Source organism: Ruditapes philippinarum, unplaced genomic scaffold (assembly GCF_026571515.1).
Source record: "Ruditapes philippinarum isolate M1 unplaced genomic scaffold, ASM2657151v2 ctg183_1_1_1_1, whole genome shotgun sequence".
Lineage (NCBI taxonomy): Eukaryota > Metazoa > Mollusca > Bivalvia > Venerida > Veneridae > Ruditapes > Ruditapes philippinarum.
Genome location: NW_026859131.1, coordinates 272,265 through 290,096, shown reverse-complemented (window position 1 = coordinate 290,096; position 17,832 = coordinate 272,265). Strand labels below are relative to the sequence as shown.

At 34.5% G+C, this 17,832-nt stretch overlaps 1 protein-coding gene across 1 annotated transcript in view; it reads left to right on the top strand.

Annotated features, from left to right (window-relative positions):
* Nucleotides 1-17,832, top strand: part of LOC132755364 (uncharacterized) — a 172,098-nt gene that overhangs the window by 30,164 nt on the left and 124,102 nt on the right. Inside the window, exon 4 of the mRNA XM_060746236.1 lies at nucleotides 2,546-2,665. Within this exon, the coding sequence (XP_060602219.1) occupies nucleotides 2,546-2,665 (120 nt within the window). The remainder of the gene's footprint in view (nucleotides 1-2,545; nucleotides 2,666-17,832) is intronic.

Sequence of the window (17,832 nt, the reverse complement as noted above, 5' to 3'; positions counted from 1 at the left end):
TGTCAAAATTGGCCCTGCCCGGGGGCAGTGATTCTCATTATGTACACAAAGTAAAAACAGAAATTAAAACAATGTTTTCTGAATGGGAAAAAGCTACAGCTTAGATGTTTGACTTGAAATGTTGTTTGGTGGACCTATATCAAGATTGTTTTGAATTAAACCCTTGGGTCCAAAATTTTGCCTTGCCCAAGGGGACAGTGACCTACTTTCTTGTCCTTTGATGTACAGCAATGAAATTTTGAACATGTGCACAGTTTTAGTTGTAAAATTGAATTTTGGTATCAGGTGACCTAGATCTGGATGATGTGACCTACTTTCTTTTCCTTTGATGTACAGCTATGAAATTTGAACCATGTGCACAGATTAAGATGTAAAGTGAACTTTGATTTCAGCTGACCTAGATTTTGACAAAGTGTCTTACTGTGTTGTCCTTTGATGTAGTCATGAAATTTAGGCTGTGTGAAATATGACCTTCACCATCAAATTCACTAGACTCAACTGAATTGATATATTCCTACTCTGATCTTTTATTGAGTTAACAACAGATTTAACCACTAATCTGATAATAAGAATTAGATAGGTTAGGGATCTATGTATTATGACAATCTTTAAAATTGTATAGAAACCAAAAAAAATCTGTTCCCTACACTACTATTTAGTGTTGTATTAATGCGGTGGCATAGCATTTTTCTCAATTTCACTTTGAAAATAGGGCCTTGTCTGGTTAACCTACTTCGGCAAGTTGGATTTATCTTAAATTTCTCCTAATTGCTTAATTTCTTTAATAATATCTTTCATATTTAGTAGGTGGATACCTTTGATGGTCATCTAATTTTTTGTGGAGTAAGTGGTCTCTTGGGTCAAGGTCAAGGTTACTGGTTTAAAAAATAAGTATAAACATTTTTGCTCATACAGCCTTTATATTTTATGTGATGTCTTAGTTTAATACAAACATGCCAAGGGTCCTCCTTCTTTGGGTGTAGTAAGGGGTCATTTGGGTCAAGGTCAATGTTACCAATGTCAAGGTCACCAATGTTAAAAATAGATTTTTACATTTGTACAGGTGTATTTACCTTATTCTATAGACAGATGTTATTTTTAATTGATAGGAACATCAAATTTGATGGAGTTAGTAGTCAGTTGGGTCAAAGTCACCAGTGCTAAAATAGATTTTTACACTTTCGCTCATACAGCCTTCATTTATTGACAGATATATTTGATATTTGGTAGGAAGATAACTTGCATGGTATTCATCCTTTTGATTGGGTAAGGGATCAGTGGGTCAAGGTCACTTGTGCTAAAAATAGATTTTTACACTTTTGCCCATACAGGCTTTATTTATTGACAGGTGTATTTCATATTTGATAGGAAGATAACTTGCATGATATTCTTCCTTTTGATTGAGTTGGGGATCAGTGTGTCAAGGTCACTAGTGCTAAAAATAGATCTTTACACTTTTGCCCATACAGCCTTTATTTATTAACAGATATATTTCATATTTAGTAGGAAGATAACATGCATGTTATTCCTATTTTGGATGGAGTTTGGGGACAGTTGGGTCAAGGTCACAAGTGCTAAAAATAGGTTTTTACACTTTACCCATACAGCCTTTATTTATTGACAGATTTATTTCATATTTGGTTGGAAGATAACTTGCATAGTATTCTTCCTTTGGATGGAGTTAGGGGTCAGTTTGGTCAAGGTCATCCTGCTCAAAATAGATTTTAACATTTTTGCCCATACAGCCTTTATTCATTGACAGGTGTATTTCATATTTGGTAGGAAGAGAACTTGCATGGTATTCTATAGGTGTCAGTGGGTCAAGGTCAAGGGTGCCAAGTATAGATTTCTTACATTTATATATATTTGATAAAGTTGAATATTAATCACTTCACAAGTCATAGCAATGACTTGGCAACTTATATATTTCACAATTACAAAATGCCATGACTTTGTCAAGCTATATAACTTGTGTTTAACAAATGCATGTTCTGTCGTACTGAGTGAAGGTAACATTTGAATATGCTACTGCAAGAATGAGCCGGGCATTGTGTTAAAAACGTTTTTTGAGTACAGTATGCTACCAAAGATGTTAAGTTGTTGTCCCATCCTGTAAACATCTTACATATGTTGCATGTGACATTTTGTGTATTCATTCACAAAAGTTATAATAAAAAAATGTTCCATCAAAATTGACCCTGCTGTAGTACTACAGTCATTTATTCTGCATTATTTTATTCTACATAGTCTCATGGGAACACACTTGCAACATAGATATTTTTAAGAAAGCCTTTCCAAAATATTAGGGCAAAATATTTCAATAACTAGAAGGGAAAGTAAAAGTTGAGCTGGACTGGCCTTTCAGCAAGTTCATTTGAAAAATAACACTGAAAAACAGTAACTGTTGTTTCTGGTGAACAACACAGGGCCATCATAGGCCTCTTGTATAAAGTTATATAGGGAAAATCTTCTTGTCAAAATCCACAAGACAATTTCTTTTTATTTGGCTTTTCATGTTTATTTTATTACATTACTTTCACTATAGACATCACTCAAAGAAGAAAGCAAAAGCCAAAGTCGATGTTTCCAGAAACAAACAAACGGGACAATCGGGGAAAACTATATCTTTTAAAAGACCTTGTGATATTAGCTAAACTCATATATGGTAAGTTTTTTTATCTCTAGCCCATGTCATGTTAAGAGTCACAGTCAATATCATGTGTCAAAAACTTACAATTTAAGTAGATTTAGATAAAGGAAAGTTTATCGTTTTAGCTTGATCATACCAAGTATATGGAGAGCTGTCCTATTCATGCCTGGTGTCCACTCCCAGATTTCAGAAGTAAAGTATTTTTAACTTTAACTTTCTTATTACTCCCCTACCAGATGATAGAGTTGCATTCATAATAAGATTTTAACATGGCCTTTCACATAAGTTTGAAGAAAAATTGTTGTTTTGTGGCATTTTTTTCAAATTATTTTTTTATTACTACATTAGCAATTTGTGAAAAATGGCTGTTTTCATTGAAAAGCCTCCTGTCACAAGTTCAAACTGCTATGAAACTAGAAAAAATGCTTAAATACTAATCAAACTCGGCACAAATGTTAACTCAACCGTAGCCTTTGTAACGGCATGCTCAATTTTAGATTTCCTGTTACCATGGCAAGGAAGGGATATACAGGCCTTCAAATGTTCTTACTTTTTCCTACTTTTTTATTGTGCCCCCACTTTAGGGGTGAGGGGCATTTAGATTGACCCTTGTCCGTCCGTCTGTCCGTTCTCTTTTGTGTCGCACGTAACTCAAAAAGTGTTTGACCTAGAGTCGTGAAACTTAAGAGGAATGTTGATCAGCATGTGCAGTTGTGCACCTGGGTATTTTCGTGTGGATTTATGTAGTGTTTTTAGAGTTATTGCACTTGACTTAGTAAAATTTTGTGGCATTTAACTCAAAAAGGATTTGACCTAGAGTTATGAAACTTTACAGGAATGTTGATCAGCATGTGTAGTTGTGCACCTGAATTGGATTCCTTCCTTGAAAAGTATTTGAATTAAATGTTTCCTTGAAAAACACCCAAAAAGGTACTTGAATTTAGCGTTTTGTCCAGGAATTCTGCAAATCTATCCTTGAAAATACAAAAACATTGATAAATCTATAAATAAAACATTCTTTGAAAATGTTATAACACTAATCTCAGTTTATATAGCGCTCATAGACGTTGGCTCCCCCCCAAAAAAAACAATTTCCAAATAAAAAAGTCAGGCATCAAATTGTTTCCAAAATCTTAAATTCATATCTAACTGTGACATGGTCAACCTGTGGTATAAGGTATAAATAAACTAAAATTTACACACATATCTTTGACATGTAAACCTCGATGAATTAAATAACCCACACAAGCCCAAAATCAATTTAAAATCCTGCACTTTAAATAGAGCGGCCAAGACAGGAAGTAATTGGCGTTTGATTAACTAGGGGACACAACTAAAGCTGGACTGTAAATTACAGTGTTTTTTACAGTCCAGCTTTAGTTGTGTCCCCTAGTTAATCAAACGCCATTACAGTAATGGCTAACTGTTTATTTATGGGTTTTTTCCGTAGTTTTTTGTTTCTTTTAAATATAATTAGTATTATCTGTGAATATAATATATGTTTACATCATTGAATTGTTTAAGAAAAATATAATGTCGATATTCATTGAACAATTAATAAAAAAAATGTCACCGGGTCAAAGGTCAAGGTCACAGGGGCCTTGACTTTAAAAAGCTTGTCTGACCAATAACTTAATAATCCTTTGAAACACAGTCTTCATATATTGCATGGAGGTTTGTCATGATTATTAGATGATTCCTTTTGATTTTGAGGTCACTGGGTCAAAAGTCAACGTCACATGGGCCTTGACATCAAAAATTTTGTCAGCCCAGTAACTTAAAAATCCTTTGAACCACAGTCTTCATATTTGGCATGGAGGTTGATCATGATCATTAGGTGACCCTTATTGATTTTGAAGTCACTTGGTCAAAGTTCAAGGTCACAGGGGCCTTGGCTTCAAAAAGCTTGTCCGCCCAATAACTTAAGATTCCTTTGACCCACAGTCTTCATATTTGGCATGGAGGTTAGTCATGATTAGTAGATGACCCCTACTGATTTTGAGGTCACCGGGTCAAAGGTCAAGGTCACAGGGGCCTTGGCTTCAAAAAGCTTGTCCGCCCAATAACTTAAGATTCCTTTGACCCACAGTCTTCATATTTGGCATGGAGGTTAGTCATGATTAGTAGATGACCCCATCATGGCCCTCTTGTATTAATCCTGATGTAACATTGTTACTGTAACGTGTACCGAGCATATGTACAACAAATATAGAATAAATTTTTCTTTGGACTACCTGCCGTTTGATAAATTAGATACAAATGATTATGAAATTATCATATGTCATATTAACACAATTAACTTGAATCAATACTTAAAGTTTCCTTGAATATGCTCTTAAATACTCTATAAAATTTTAATGTCATACCCCTTCTTTGTAAATAAAATATAGATATCCCAATGCAACCAGATACTTTCCTATAGTCCAGCAACTTTGTCTCCATCTATGAAGCGAGGCTTCTATTTAGATAGAAAGATAAGCTGCTGGTAGGGATTCATGACAAAGTTCCAACTATTTTTATCTATATAAAGCTTATTTGTTTTAAATCTACCTCTGAATTTTTAATACCTATATTTTACCATTTCTCTGCAAAGCTATGCTTTCAGAAAATATGGAAATCTATAAGTACCCACAGTCAAATGTAATTTCACAAACTTTAATCTATCGACACGATGTCCATGAAGCAAGGCTTCAATTAGAAATATTTAAAGCTAGGCTTCAATTAGATATACTTCTATGTATGAAGCGAGGCTTCAGTTACATAGAATGACCTGGTCATGGTGAATTCTTCTGCAGACTGTCTAATTTTGGCTCTAATTGCTGTATTTATACCTGCTGAGATTTAATTTTCATTGGCTGATCAAATAATCATTATTACTCGGACACTTACAATATATATGATATGAAACATTTATTGAAAATATGTATACCAAAAGTATATTTTAAAGTACTGTAAACTACAGTATATTGTCGCAATACAAACAAATATCATAAATAACACTAAATTTATTTCAGTAAATGATAATATTTATTCAAAACTTGCTTAGTAAAAATGTCAAAACGTTACAATTACAATCAGTTCAAATGCCACTAAAGTTAAAGGTACATGTACATTGTAAGTGCGGTGTTTATAAGTAACCTATTAAAGAAGAAAATCCCTAAGTGACAGCTCTACTGTTCACAAGGTGACACATCCGACTCCTGGAGGTCAAGATGCAAATAAAGCCACTTGACTAGTTGTGACCCCATTTGATTGCTAGATAAGATAAGGAATATTTCCGGATGAATAAAAAAAAGCCAGTGTTATTCAAATTTTCAAATCTGGACTGAAAAATGATTCAAGCAACTATCGAGCGATATTTCTATCTTGTCTACAATATCTAAGATTTTTGAACGTCACATAGCTAATCAGTTACAGCATTTTTTCCAAAAAACAAATATTTTATATAATAAACAATCAGTATTTCGAAAGAATCATTCATGCAATACGGCCCTTATTGATTTGATAGACTCCTGGCTAAAAGATGTTGATAGTGGCAAATATTTAGGTACAGTATTTTAAGACCTGCAAAAGGCGTTTGATTTAGTTGAAGATGAAATACTTTTATATAAACTTTATCACTTTTTTGTCACATCATTAAAACTGTTTCATACATATCTGTCTAATCATATGCAAATAATTCAAATTGGAGACTTAAAATCTGACGTACAATATGTTACCTCTGGCATTCCACAAGGCTCAATATAAGGTCCTTTACTTTTTCTCGAGATGACATAATAAATATTATCAGTTATAGAGAAAAAACTACAATATAGCCTTAATATGATAATTAAGTGGTGTAAAATAAATAATATGCTTTTACACCCTAAAAAATCTAAAAGTATGCTAGTAGATGGTAGACAAAAGCTAAAGATTACTAAAGCATTAAATTTGAAAATTAACGACTCGACTCTTGACAACGAAAACGATCAGAAAATTTATACAAACGCTTAAAAATATTGCCTTTCAAAAAGGATGTATTTTTCACACCGGTGTCCAAGTATATAAAGCTCTGAATAATATGTCCCCTCAATATATCCAGGACTTACCATATCAAATAATCAAAAGTATAATCTAAGATCGATATCTCATGGAAATTTAATTTTGTCTTACAAACCATGTACTAATTATTTTAATGACGCATTCCAATTTAATGCCATGGTTATTTGGAATTCCATACCGCTGACTTAACCCTTTCCCCCATGAGCATATCGTGAAAAATGGCCATTTTAACTGAAAAGCCTCCTCTTACAAGTTCAAACTGCTATGAAACTATGAAAAATGCTTCAATACTAATCAAACTTGGCACAAATGTTGACTGGACCATTGCCTTTGTAACGACATGCTCAGTCTTAAATTTCCTGTTACCATGGCAACGAGGGGACATCTCAAAATTGCCAAAAATCACTATTTTGCCTCGATTTTTTCCATCAAAATTTATTTCAAAGTGCCAAATCCCCCTTCTGGCAACCCCCTGATGTATTATTTGAAAAAATGGTCACTTTTTTTAACAACATTTCTCAAACGAAAAACAGTGTTTGGGGTCTAAATAGGACATTTTTTCACTGTTTGAGGCCTCAAAAGGGGGGGGGGGGGCAAAAAGCCGTCGAAACACGCTTATATAAGGGAAAAGGTTAATAAGAAGAAAAACAAAATTGTCAATATTTGAAAATAGTTTCAAGAAATACTTATTTAATGAACTTTAGCATGGCCCGTGTGTATTATATATATAAGATACGCTCTTTATATTCATACATTTGTTTTTATTATGCTCCCCGAAAAATTTCGGGGGAGCATATAGTCGCTGCCTTGTCCGTCCGTCCCCTTTTCTTGTCCGGGACATATTAACTTTGAAACGACAAAAGGTATCAACATGAAACTTTGTAGGTAGATAGATCTCATTGAGTAGGTGTGCAGTGCACAAGAACCGTAACTCTGCCTTGCCTAATTTTTTCATTATCCCCCTTTGTTTATTTGAACTTTGTCCGGGACATAACTCTAAAAGTATAAGAGGTATCGACATGAAACTTTGTAGGTAGATAGATCTCATTGAGTAGGTGTGCAGTGCACAAGAACCGTAACTCTGCCTTGCCTAATTTTTGAATTATCCCCCTTTGTTTATTTTACACTTTGAACTTTGTCCAGGACATAACTCTAAAACTATAATAGGTATCAACATGAAACTTTGTAGGTAGATAGATCTCATTGAGTAGGTGTGCAGTGCACAAGAACCGTAACTCTGCCTTGCCTAATTTTTAGCTCACCTGAGCACGAAGTGCTTAAAGGTGAGCTTTTGTCATCACTCTGCGTCCTTCAAAAAATGGCGTCAAACTTTTTAAACATCTCCTCCTAAACCACATGGCCAATTGCAACCAAACTTTACAGAAATGATCCTTAGGTGGACCCCTTTCAAAGTTGTTCAAAAATTAAAATTCCATTAAAAACTCTGGTTGCCATGGCAACCAATAAGAAAAACTTAAAAAATCTTCTTCTAAAAAACCCTAAGAGCTAGAGCTTAGATATTTGGCATGAAACATCTTCTAATGAGTGCCTACCAAGTTTGTTCAAATCAAAGCCCTGGGGTCAAAATTGGCCCCGCCCCAGGGGGGCATTGATTTTCCCTATATGCATATATTAAAAACTTAAAAATCTTCTTTTAAAGAACTCAAAGAGCTAGAGCTAAGATATTTAGCATGAAACATGTTCTAATGGGTGTCTACCAAGTTTGTTCAAATAAAAGCCCTGGGGTCAAAATTGGCCCCGCCCCAGGGGGTCATTGATTTTCCTTATATGTGTATAGCAAAAACTTAAAAAAATTTCTTTAAAAAAAACCCAAATAGCTGGAGTTTAGCTATTAAGCATGAAACATCTACAAAGTTTGTTCAAATAAAAGCCCTGGGGTCAAAATTGGCCCCGCCCCGGGGGTCATTGATTTTCCTTATATGTGTATAGCAAAAACTTAAAAATCTTCTTTAAAAAAACCCAAATAGCTAGAGTTTAGATATTAAGCATGAAACATCTTCTAGTGAGTGTCTACCAAGTTTGTTCAAATAAAAGACCTAGGGTTTAAACTGGCCCCGCTCCGGGGGCCTATATACAGGTGAGCGACTTTGGGCCATCATGGCCCTCTTGTTTAATTATCCCCCTTTGTTTATTTTACACTTTGAACTTTGTCCGGGACATAACTCTAAAACTATAATAGGTATCAACATGAAACTTTGTAGGTAGATAGATCTCATTGAGTAGGTGTGCAGTGCACAAGAACCTTAACTCTGCCTTGCCTAATTTTTAAATTATCCCCCTTTGTTTATTTTACACTTTGAACTTTGTCCAGGACATAACTGTAAAACTATAAGAGGTATCAACATGAAACTTTGTAGGTAGATAGATCTCATTGAGTAGGTGTGCAGTGCACAAGAACCGTAACTCTGCCTTGCCTAATTTTTTAATTATCCCCCTTTGTTTATTTTACACTTTGAACTTTGTCCAGGACATAACTCTAAAACTATAATAGGTATCAACATGAAACTTTGTAGGTAGATAGATCTCATTAAGTAGGTTTGCAGTGCACAAGAACTGTTACACTGTCTTGCTTACTTTTGGAGTTATTGCCCTTTGTTCATTTTGACACTTTGAACTTTGTCCGGGACATTACTCTAAAATTATAAGAGATATCAACATGAAACTTTGTAGATAGATAGGTCTCATTGGGTGGAAGTGCAGTGCTTAAGAATCATTACTCTGCCTTGCCTTATTTTGAAGTTATTGCCCTTTGTTTATTTTTACTTTTTGACTTTTGTCCGGGACATAACTTTAAAACTATTAGAGACATCAACATGAAACTTTGTAGGTAGCTAGATATAAATGGATAGAACTGCAATGCTTCAAGAACCTAAACAAAGCCTGGTCTAATTTTGGAGTTATTGCCCTTTGTTCATTTTTACACTTTGAATTTTACACGGGACATAACTCTGATATCATCAGGAAACTTTATAGATAGATAGATCTCATTGAATAGAAGTGCAGTGCAAAAAAACATAACTCCGCCTTGCCTAATTTTGGAGTTTTTGCCCTTTGTTCATTTTTTTTTATACATTCCTGTGTCCAGAACCTTCTCGGGGAGCATCACCCGGTTCAACCGGTTCTTGTTATGTTTTCTAGTAATGGGTGTCTGTCTTGGTTTTAAGTTTTTGACTGGGTTAATTTTGAAAGTTATTTTTACTTTTTAAATTGCAGATTATAATGATGCACTGAGGAAAGTATTATGTTTAATGATAAATAAAATGAATTGTATGATTATGTTCGATATATGTTGAACTTGTGAGTACCATTTAATCATTTCTTTTACATATTATATTTTCTTCCATTAATGTGTGTTCTTTTGTGTGTGTGTTTTTATTTTTTATTTTAGAAGGCCGAATTGTAAATAAGATGTTACAATCTGTATATGTCTTTAATGTGTTACCTCCGTATAAAATAAAGTTATTATTTTTATTAGTCCCCTACCGGTTTACCGGAGGGGACTTTAGGTTTACCCTCCGTCCGTCTGTCCGTCCGTCTGTCTGTCAGTCCGTCCGTCCACAAAACTGGATCCCGCGATAACTTGAAAAGTACTGAAAATATTTTTATGAAACTTGGTATGTGGATAGATGGCAGTATGGAGATTATGCACGTCATTTTCTTTTCTTCCTATGTTGAAAATTCTGGTTGCTATGGCAACAAATAGGCTGAAAATATGGCAAATTTTACACATAAACTGGATCCAGTGATAACACAAAAAGTGCTGGAAATATTTTTATGAAACTTGACATATGGGTAGATGGCAGTCTTGAGATTATGCACGTCTTTTTCTTTTCTTCCTATGTTGAGAATTCTGGTTGCTATGGCAACAAATAGGCTGAAAATATGGCAAATTTTACACATAAACTGGATCCAGTGATAAAGCAAAAAGTACTGGAAATATTTTTATGAAACTTGACATATGGGTAGATGGCAGTCTTGGAATTATGCACGTCTTTTTCTTTTCTTCCTCTGTTGAAAATTCTGGTTGCTATGGCAACAAATAGGCTGAAAATATGGCAAATTTTACACATAAACTGGATCCAGTGATAATGCAAAAAGTACTGGAAATATTTTTATTAAACTTGACATATGGGTAGATGGCAGTCTTGAGATTATGCGCGTCTTTTTCTTTTCTTCCTATGTTGAAAATTCTGGTTGCTAAAGCAACACATAGACTGAAAATATGGCAAATTTTACACATAAACTGAATCCAGTGATAACTCAAAAAGTACTGGAAATATTTTTATGAAACTTGACATATGGGTAGATAGCAGTCTTGAGATTATGCATGTCTTATCTGTTTTTCCTATTTTGAAAAAATATCAGTTGCCTTGGCAACAAATAGGCTTAAAACATGGCAAATATAACAATATTTGTGATTAGTCAAAAAGAACTGAAATTTTTTATGAAATTGCATCTTTATTTCAAGAGTTATCTCCTCTTTAAGAATTTTGCTTTTAAAATGTTATATTTTGGTAACAGGGATGTTTCAAATATTAACTTTAGAGTGTCCTTCAGTCCGTCTGTCTGTCTGTTCATAAAAACTGTTTCCTGTGATCACTTTTAAAGAACTTTTCCAACAAGTTTACTTAAAATAGAGAAAAATTGAAACATTAGTGAATGGCCAATGGCCCTTCAGAATGTTGATGGGGTTCTAACCGGTAGGGGACTTATGGATTGCTTGCAATACTATGATAATTGCTTGTTATTATTATTATTAATATGTAGTGTTGTATTAATGCAGTGGCAGGGCATGTTTTCACAAGTGCAATCTTGTTTCCAGGCCCCGTGTTCACAAAGATATAAAGATCAGGATCAAATTGAAAAACTCTTAATATTCTTCATTTTTTATCCTCATAGATTAAATATCTAATATTAATTTGATAGAACTGGACTTGCAATAGCAAATCAATGAAATTTTAGAATAAATTTATTGTTATTTTTACAAGATACGAGCATTTTCCAGTTGATCCAAATATTGATCCTGATCCTAAAATTGATCCTTATTTTGATCCGAATATTTTTGTATTTATTTTGTAATTTGTTAATTTTATCTCAAAATAGTTTGACTTCTTTTCAAATTAGCAATTTTTTACATTTTGAATATTTACTATTTAATTCTAGCAAAACACAATAAATTTTAGTGACATAAAACAATGAAAATAAAATCAGGATCACTTGATCCTGATCCTGATCTTTTCTTTGTGAACACGGGGCCAGGGTATAGCAAGATGTCTGCTTGAAACTACGGTAGTTGAATAGCTTTAATATACCAGCTTTGTCATTTATGGGTTTTTGCCCTTAGATATTTATATTTAAGTGTCAGTGTATGCAAATAGACTCCTTTTATCCCCTGAGATCTTTGGTACAGTTAATTTTGACTCGCTGTTATTTATTGTCCCCTGCCTTTTCGAAGAAAAGGGGGATAGTAGAAATAGGCTCCGTCCACCCTTTTCTTTTGTGTGTGGTATATAATTTTTTCATCAATCAAGGTATTTTAAAATGACAAATGTTAGCAGTAATAAGACGCCATGTCATCCGCAACACCTAGACCCCTTCCTCAAAGGTCAAGGTCACCCTTGAAGGTCAAAGCGTAAAATAGTCTGTTACTGGGAATGATCCCAGTCAGGCCCATACACAGTGTCATTGGTGAATTATCCACATACATTGATTGATGACTGGACATGATAAATACCCTGTTAAACAGACCATATCCTGTACTGATTTTGTATTTGTCACATTTTGAAGCTTTGAAAAATGGTAACAAGTATACAAATGTATTTTTGTTGACACATAGGTAGGAGTTATTTCATTATATTTCTTAAATGAATTTATTGTAACTAGCATGTGCAGATCTAGCATTGATCAAAATTTTGCACTGAAAGTCCAGATCCATACCTCAATCTTTTGAAATAGCACAATTAAGTCTAATTCCTCCATTTCCAAGTATGAAGGTTAACAAAATGACAAGCCCAATGTCTTTTTAGTACTTCTGTGTTGAAAAATGAAGACCTTTTGTAGCAATGAATGTAAGATGAGTGATCTAGGGACATCATCTTAAAAGATTTCTTGAATTTGTCGGAGGTATTTCCATGATTTATGTCATGATTTTGACAGTGGTGATTAGCGTTTGTGATTCCTAAGATCTAAATCAGAATAACAATTCTATTTTTGTTCATATAACTGACATATCCAGAAATGAAACACTAGAAATGATTGCAAACTACAATATTGCTTATAAAACAGGTGAAACTATTACGTCAAATTCTTTGATTTAGCATGTACTATGTTTAAAAGGAAATACTTGTCTGAAACAGAAAGAAATTTTCATCATTTTCAACAACAATTTTATACCTTCTAAAGAAAAGTTACCATATACTGATTCTTGATAAAAAAGATATACCTTAAATAAATTCTTTAAAGCACATTTTAAATGCAGTTAAATATTTACTGTTAAACTTTGTTCGCTCGAACTTGGATCACTCGAATACCTGCCTTCGTTCAAACTCATCCCCCAGTCCCGGCAAAATTCTATATATAATATATATTGTTCTACCTCGGATCGCTCGAATACCTCCCTTCGTTCAAACTCATCCCCCAGTCCCGGCAAAATTCTATATATAATATATATTGTTCTACCTCAAATCGCTCGAAAACTGAAAGCTCGAACTCTCGAACCTGATCTCTGGTCCCTTCTGCAGAAATATAGTGAAAATCACACCTTTTCGGTTGAACACTAAAAGACAACAAAAGTTGCGGGTCGACATGTTCTAAATAAGTTACAGTCGGCAACACATGTTTTTAGCACCTCGAGATCGTGACAAAAGCAATTAAGGTTAATTGATACAAAATTAGAAGTGTTGTAACCCATTTGTTTGTTATGATAATTTTTTATTTGCTGTTAATAGTAACGATAAAAAGAAAATAAGTCGTGAAATAAGTGAAATATGCAAAAGTCAATTAAGAATGACGGTTATTACAACTGTGGTTCACGTAACGTGAATATCTATTTATCTACAAAGAGTCTACAAAAAGATTCTGTTGTAAAATGGTTTTTAATATTTTATTAATTCATTGTTTAAAATAAAATTCATCCCATAATAAACATATTAATATATTTTGAACATTGCTCAACAAGTTTGGATAATGATTGCCCAATCGAACTCAACCAATTACAATATGCATGAATATAGATTAACGCAGTGTACCGTTAATACTTCTAATTATTCTTAAAATGACTTATTCGACGAACAGATTTACTAACAAACAATTATATTGAAGTATTAATCATTTGACTGATGTAAGATGGAAAACCTTTGGGCCAATGTTCTACGTAATAATGGTTCAACTTCAGTTGGCTCAAACTACTGATCTCTCGAACAAATTTGCACAGGCCCTCCGAGTTTGAGTGAACAAAGTTTGACTGTATTGCTACATGTATCTACAGGTATCTAAAAAAGATCTATATATGTTAGTAAACATATTCATCTTATTGATTGATCTTTGGTTTACATTACCCTTACCTGTTCCTATTAAGGAAATTTCAATGCTCCCGCTTCATTTGTCTGTCTGTCCAGAATTTCTTGTCCAGTATATTGTCACTTTAAAAATACAAGAGGAATCTGAACAAGAAACTTTGTAGAGATATAGATCTCATTTAGAAGAAGTGTAGTGCAAAAGAACCTTAATTGTCCCCAGCCTCTTTGAAGAAAAAGGGGGATATGGAAATGGGCTCTGTCCATCCGTCCGTCCGTCACACTTTAGCGCTAGGTCCATAACTTTGTCATTTATCAAAGGAATTTGAAATTACTTGGCACAAATGTTTGTTATAATAAGACGATGTGTCATGCCAAACAACAAGACCCCTACCTCCAGGGTCAAGGTCACACTTGCTCATTCAAGGTTAACATGTCAATTTCAGGGTATATGTCCTGTCTTTTCCATAACTTTGTTATCTTTGAAGGGATTTTGTAAATACTTGCCACAATTGTTCACAATAATGAGACGATGTGTCATGCGCAACAACCATCACCTACCTCTAAGGTCAAGGTCACACTTGGAGGTCAAAGATTAACATTGTCTGTTATAGGGTATATTTTCTGTTCTTTTTAGCTCACCTGACCTTAGCTCAGGGTCCTTGAATGTCGGTAGTCCGTCGTCCGTCCACACTTGTTCGTTAACACTCTAGGGGTCACATTTTTGCCTCAATCATCATCAAACTTTGTCAGGATGAATGTTTAGGTAATAGCTTGAATGAGTTCAAACATGGGTCATCTCGGATCAAAAACTAGGTCACAGGAGCTAAAAATAGAAAAACCTTGTTAACACTCTAGTGGTCACATTTTGGTCTCAATCATCATCAAACTTCATCAGGATGCTTGTCTAGGTAATTGCTCAGATAAGTTCAAACATGGTTCATTTTGGATGAAAAACTAGGTTACCTAAGCTAAAAATAGAAAAACCTTGTTAACACTCTAGTGGTCCGGTTTTGACTCAATTGTCATCAAACTTGGTCAGGATGCTTGTCAAGGTAATTGCTCGGATGAGTTCGAACATGGGTCATCTCGGATGAAAAACTAGGCCACAGGAGCTAAATATAGAAAAACCTTGTTAACACTCTAGTGGTCACATTTTTGACTTAATTATCATCAAACTTGGTCGGGATGCTTGTTTAGGTAATTGCTCTGATCAGTTTGAACATGGGTCATCTCGGATGAAAAACTAGATCACAGGAGCTAAAAATAGAAAAACCTTGTTAACACTCTAATGGTCACATTTTTTACTCAATTGTCATCAAACTTGGTCAGGATGCTTGTCTAGGTAATTGCTCGGATGAGATCAAACATGGGTCATCTCAGATGAAAAACTAGGTCACAAGAGCTAAAAATAGAAAAATCTTGTTAACACTCTAGTGGCTACTGTTTTGATCCAAATATCGTGGAAATTGGTCTGAAAGTTTGTTTTGATGATTTCTAGGTCAAGTTCCAATATAGGTCAGTTTGGTCAAGGTCATCAATGCTCAAAATAAATTTTAACATTTTTGCCCATACAGCCTTTATTTATTGACAGGTGTATTTCATATTTGGTAGGAAGATAACTTGCATGATATTTTATAGGTGTCAGTGGGTCAAGGTCAAGGGTGCCAAGTATAGATTTCTTACATTTATATATATTTGGCTCTTGTTGACTCAATTAACATCAAACTTGGTCAGAATGGTTGTCTAGGTAATTGCTCAAATGAGTTCAGACATGGGTCATCTCGGATGAAAAACTAAGACAAAAGAGCTAAAAATAGAAAAACCTTGTTAACACTCTAGTGGTCACATTTTTGCCTCAATCATCATCAAACTTGGTCAGGATGCTTGTCTAGGGGGTAGCTTGAATGAGTTCGAACATGGGTCATCTCGGATGAAAAACTAGATCACAGGAGCTAAAAATAGAAAAATCTTGTTAACACTCTAGTCGTCACAATATTGACTCGATTGTCATCAAACTTGGTCAGGAAGCTTGTCTAGGTAATTGCTCGGATAAGTTCGAATATGGGTCATCTCGCATGAAAAACTAGGTCATTGGAGCTAAAAATTGAAAAATATTGTGAACACTCTAGTGGCTACTGTTTTGATCCAAATATCCTGTGAATTGGTCTGAAAGTTTGTTTTGATGATTTCTAAGTCAAGTTCGAACATGGGTTATCTCGGATCAAAAACTAGGTCACACCGCCCTAATATGGAAAAACCTTGTTAACACTCTAGTGGTCACATTTTTGACTCAATTATCATCAAACTTGGTCAGGATGCTTGTCTAGGTAATTGCTCGGATGAGTTCGAAATCGCATGTGAAACTAGGTCACTGGAGTTAAAAATAGAAAAATCTTGTTAGCACTCTAGTTGCTACTGTTTTGATCCAAGTATCCTGGAAATTGGTCTGAAAGTTTGTTTTGATGATTTCTAGGTCAAGTTTGAATATGGGTCACCTGGGTAAAAAACTAGGTCACACTGCTCAAATATGGATAATCCTTGTTAACACTGTAGTGGTCACATTTTTGACTCACCTGTCATGAAACTTGGTCAGAATGCTTGTCTAGGTAATTGTTCAGATGAGTTTGATCAGTCAGGTGAGCGATCTAGGGCCATCATGGCCCTCTTGTCTAGCTCTCACATCAGTTACTTTTGTACAATCTATGGCATTGTGAAATTGTTGCAAAAAGTACACTGTTCCTGGTCATCAAACGTTTCATGTACAGATTTCTGTGTCACATAACTTCCGGTTCCTGTTTTCCGTCACACGCCCATGAAAAATGACGCTGTTATTCTGTTACTATCTAAATCTTCTGTAGTCTGCCCGACCTCTAAGATATTCAGTTCACGATATAATGCTTTGAGCAAAGTTTCTAGAAACCAGTTATTGCTGCCATTTTCTCGTGCTAAACTCTTGTGAATTTCTGCCGGAAGTTTGTCAATAATGACTGGTACTAAAAGAGTATAGGTATTTTGACATTTACCTAGGAATTCCAATCAGCGGATATTAGCTTCTAATTTATTAATATAATTTCTCATACTGTGTATAGTCTCAGTATTGCTCGGGGCTGGCAGATTTAGTATCGCCTGTATATACGCATGAATGATTTTATGAGACTGCCAGAACCTCTCCTTCAGTAAATTAACTGCTTGAATGTAATTTGCATGCATAAGTGAAAATCCTTGAATAACCTGAGCCAAACTGCCTTCTAGTTACATCTTCAGATAATTAAATTATTGTACTTCCGTAAGATTTGGGTTTTGATGAACAGATGAATCAAAAGCATCCTGAAAACTGCCTTTCGAGAATGTCACCACTAAATATAAGTAGCAATAATTTCGGCAGTCTCTGATAAAGCAACATGTTTCAATAAAATGTACTCACATTTTGTAAAGAACTGATACCATTATAATGTTATTATACCCCAAAAAACTAAGTTTGGGGGTGATATATTGGAGTCACCTGGTGGTCGGTCGGTCCAGCGGTCTGTTGCATTTTTCTTGTCCGGAGCATAACTTGAAGACTAATGGTTGGAATTCAATATAACTTCATACAATGGTCAA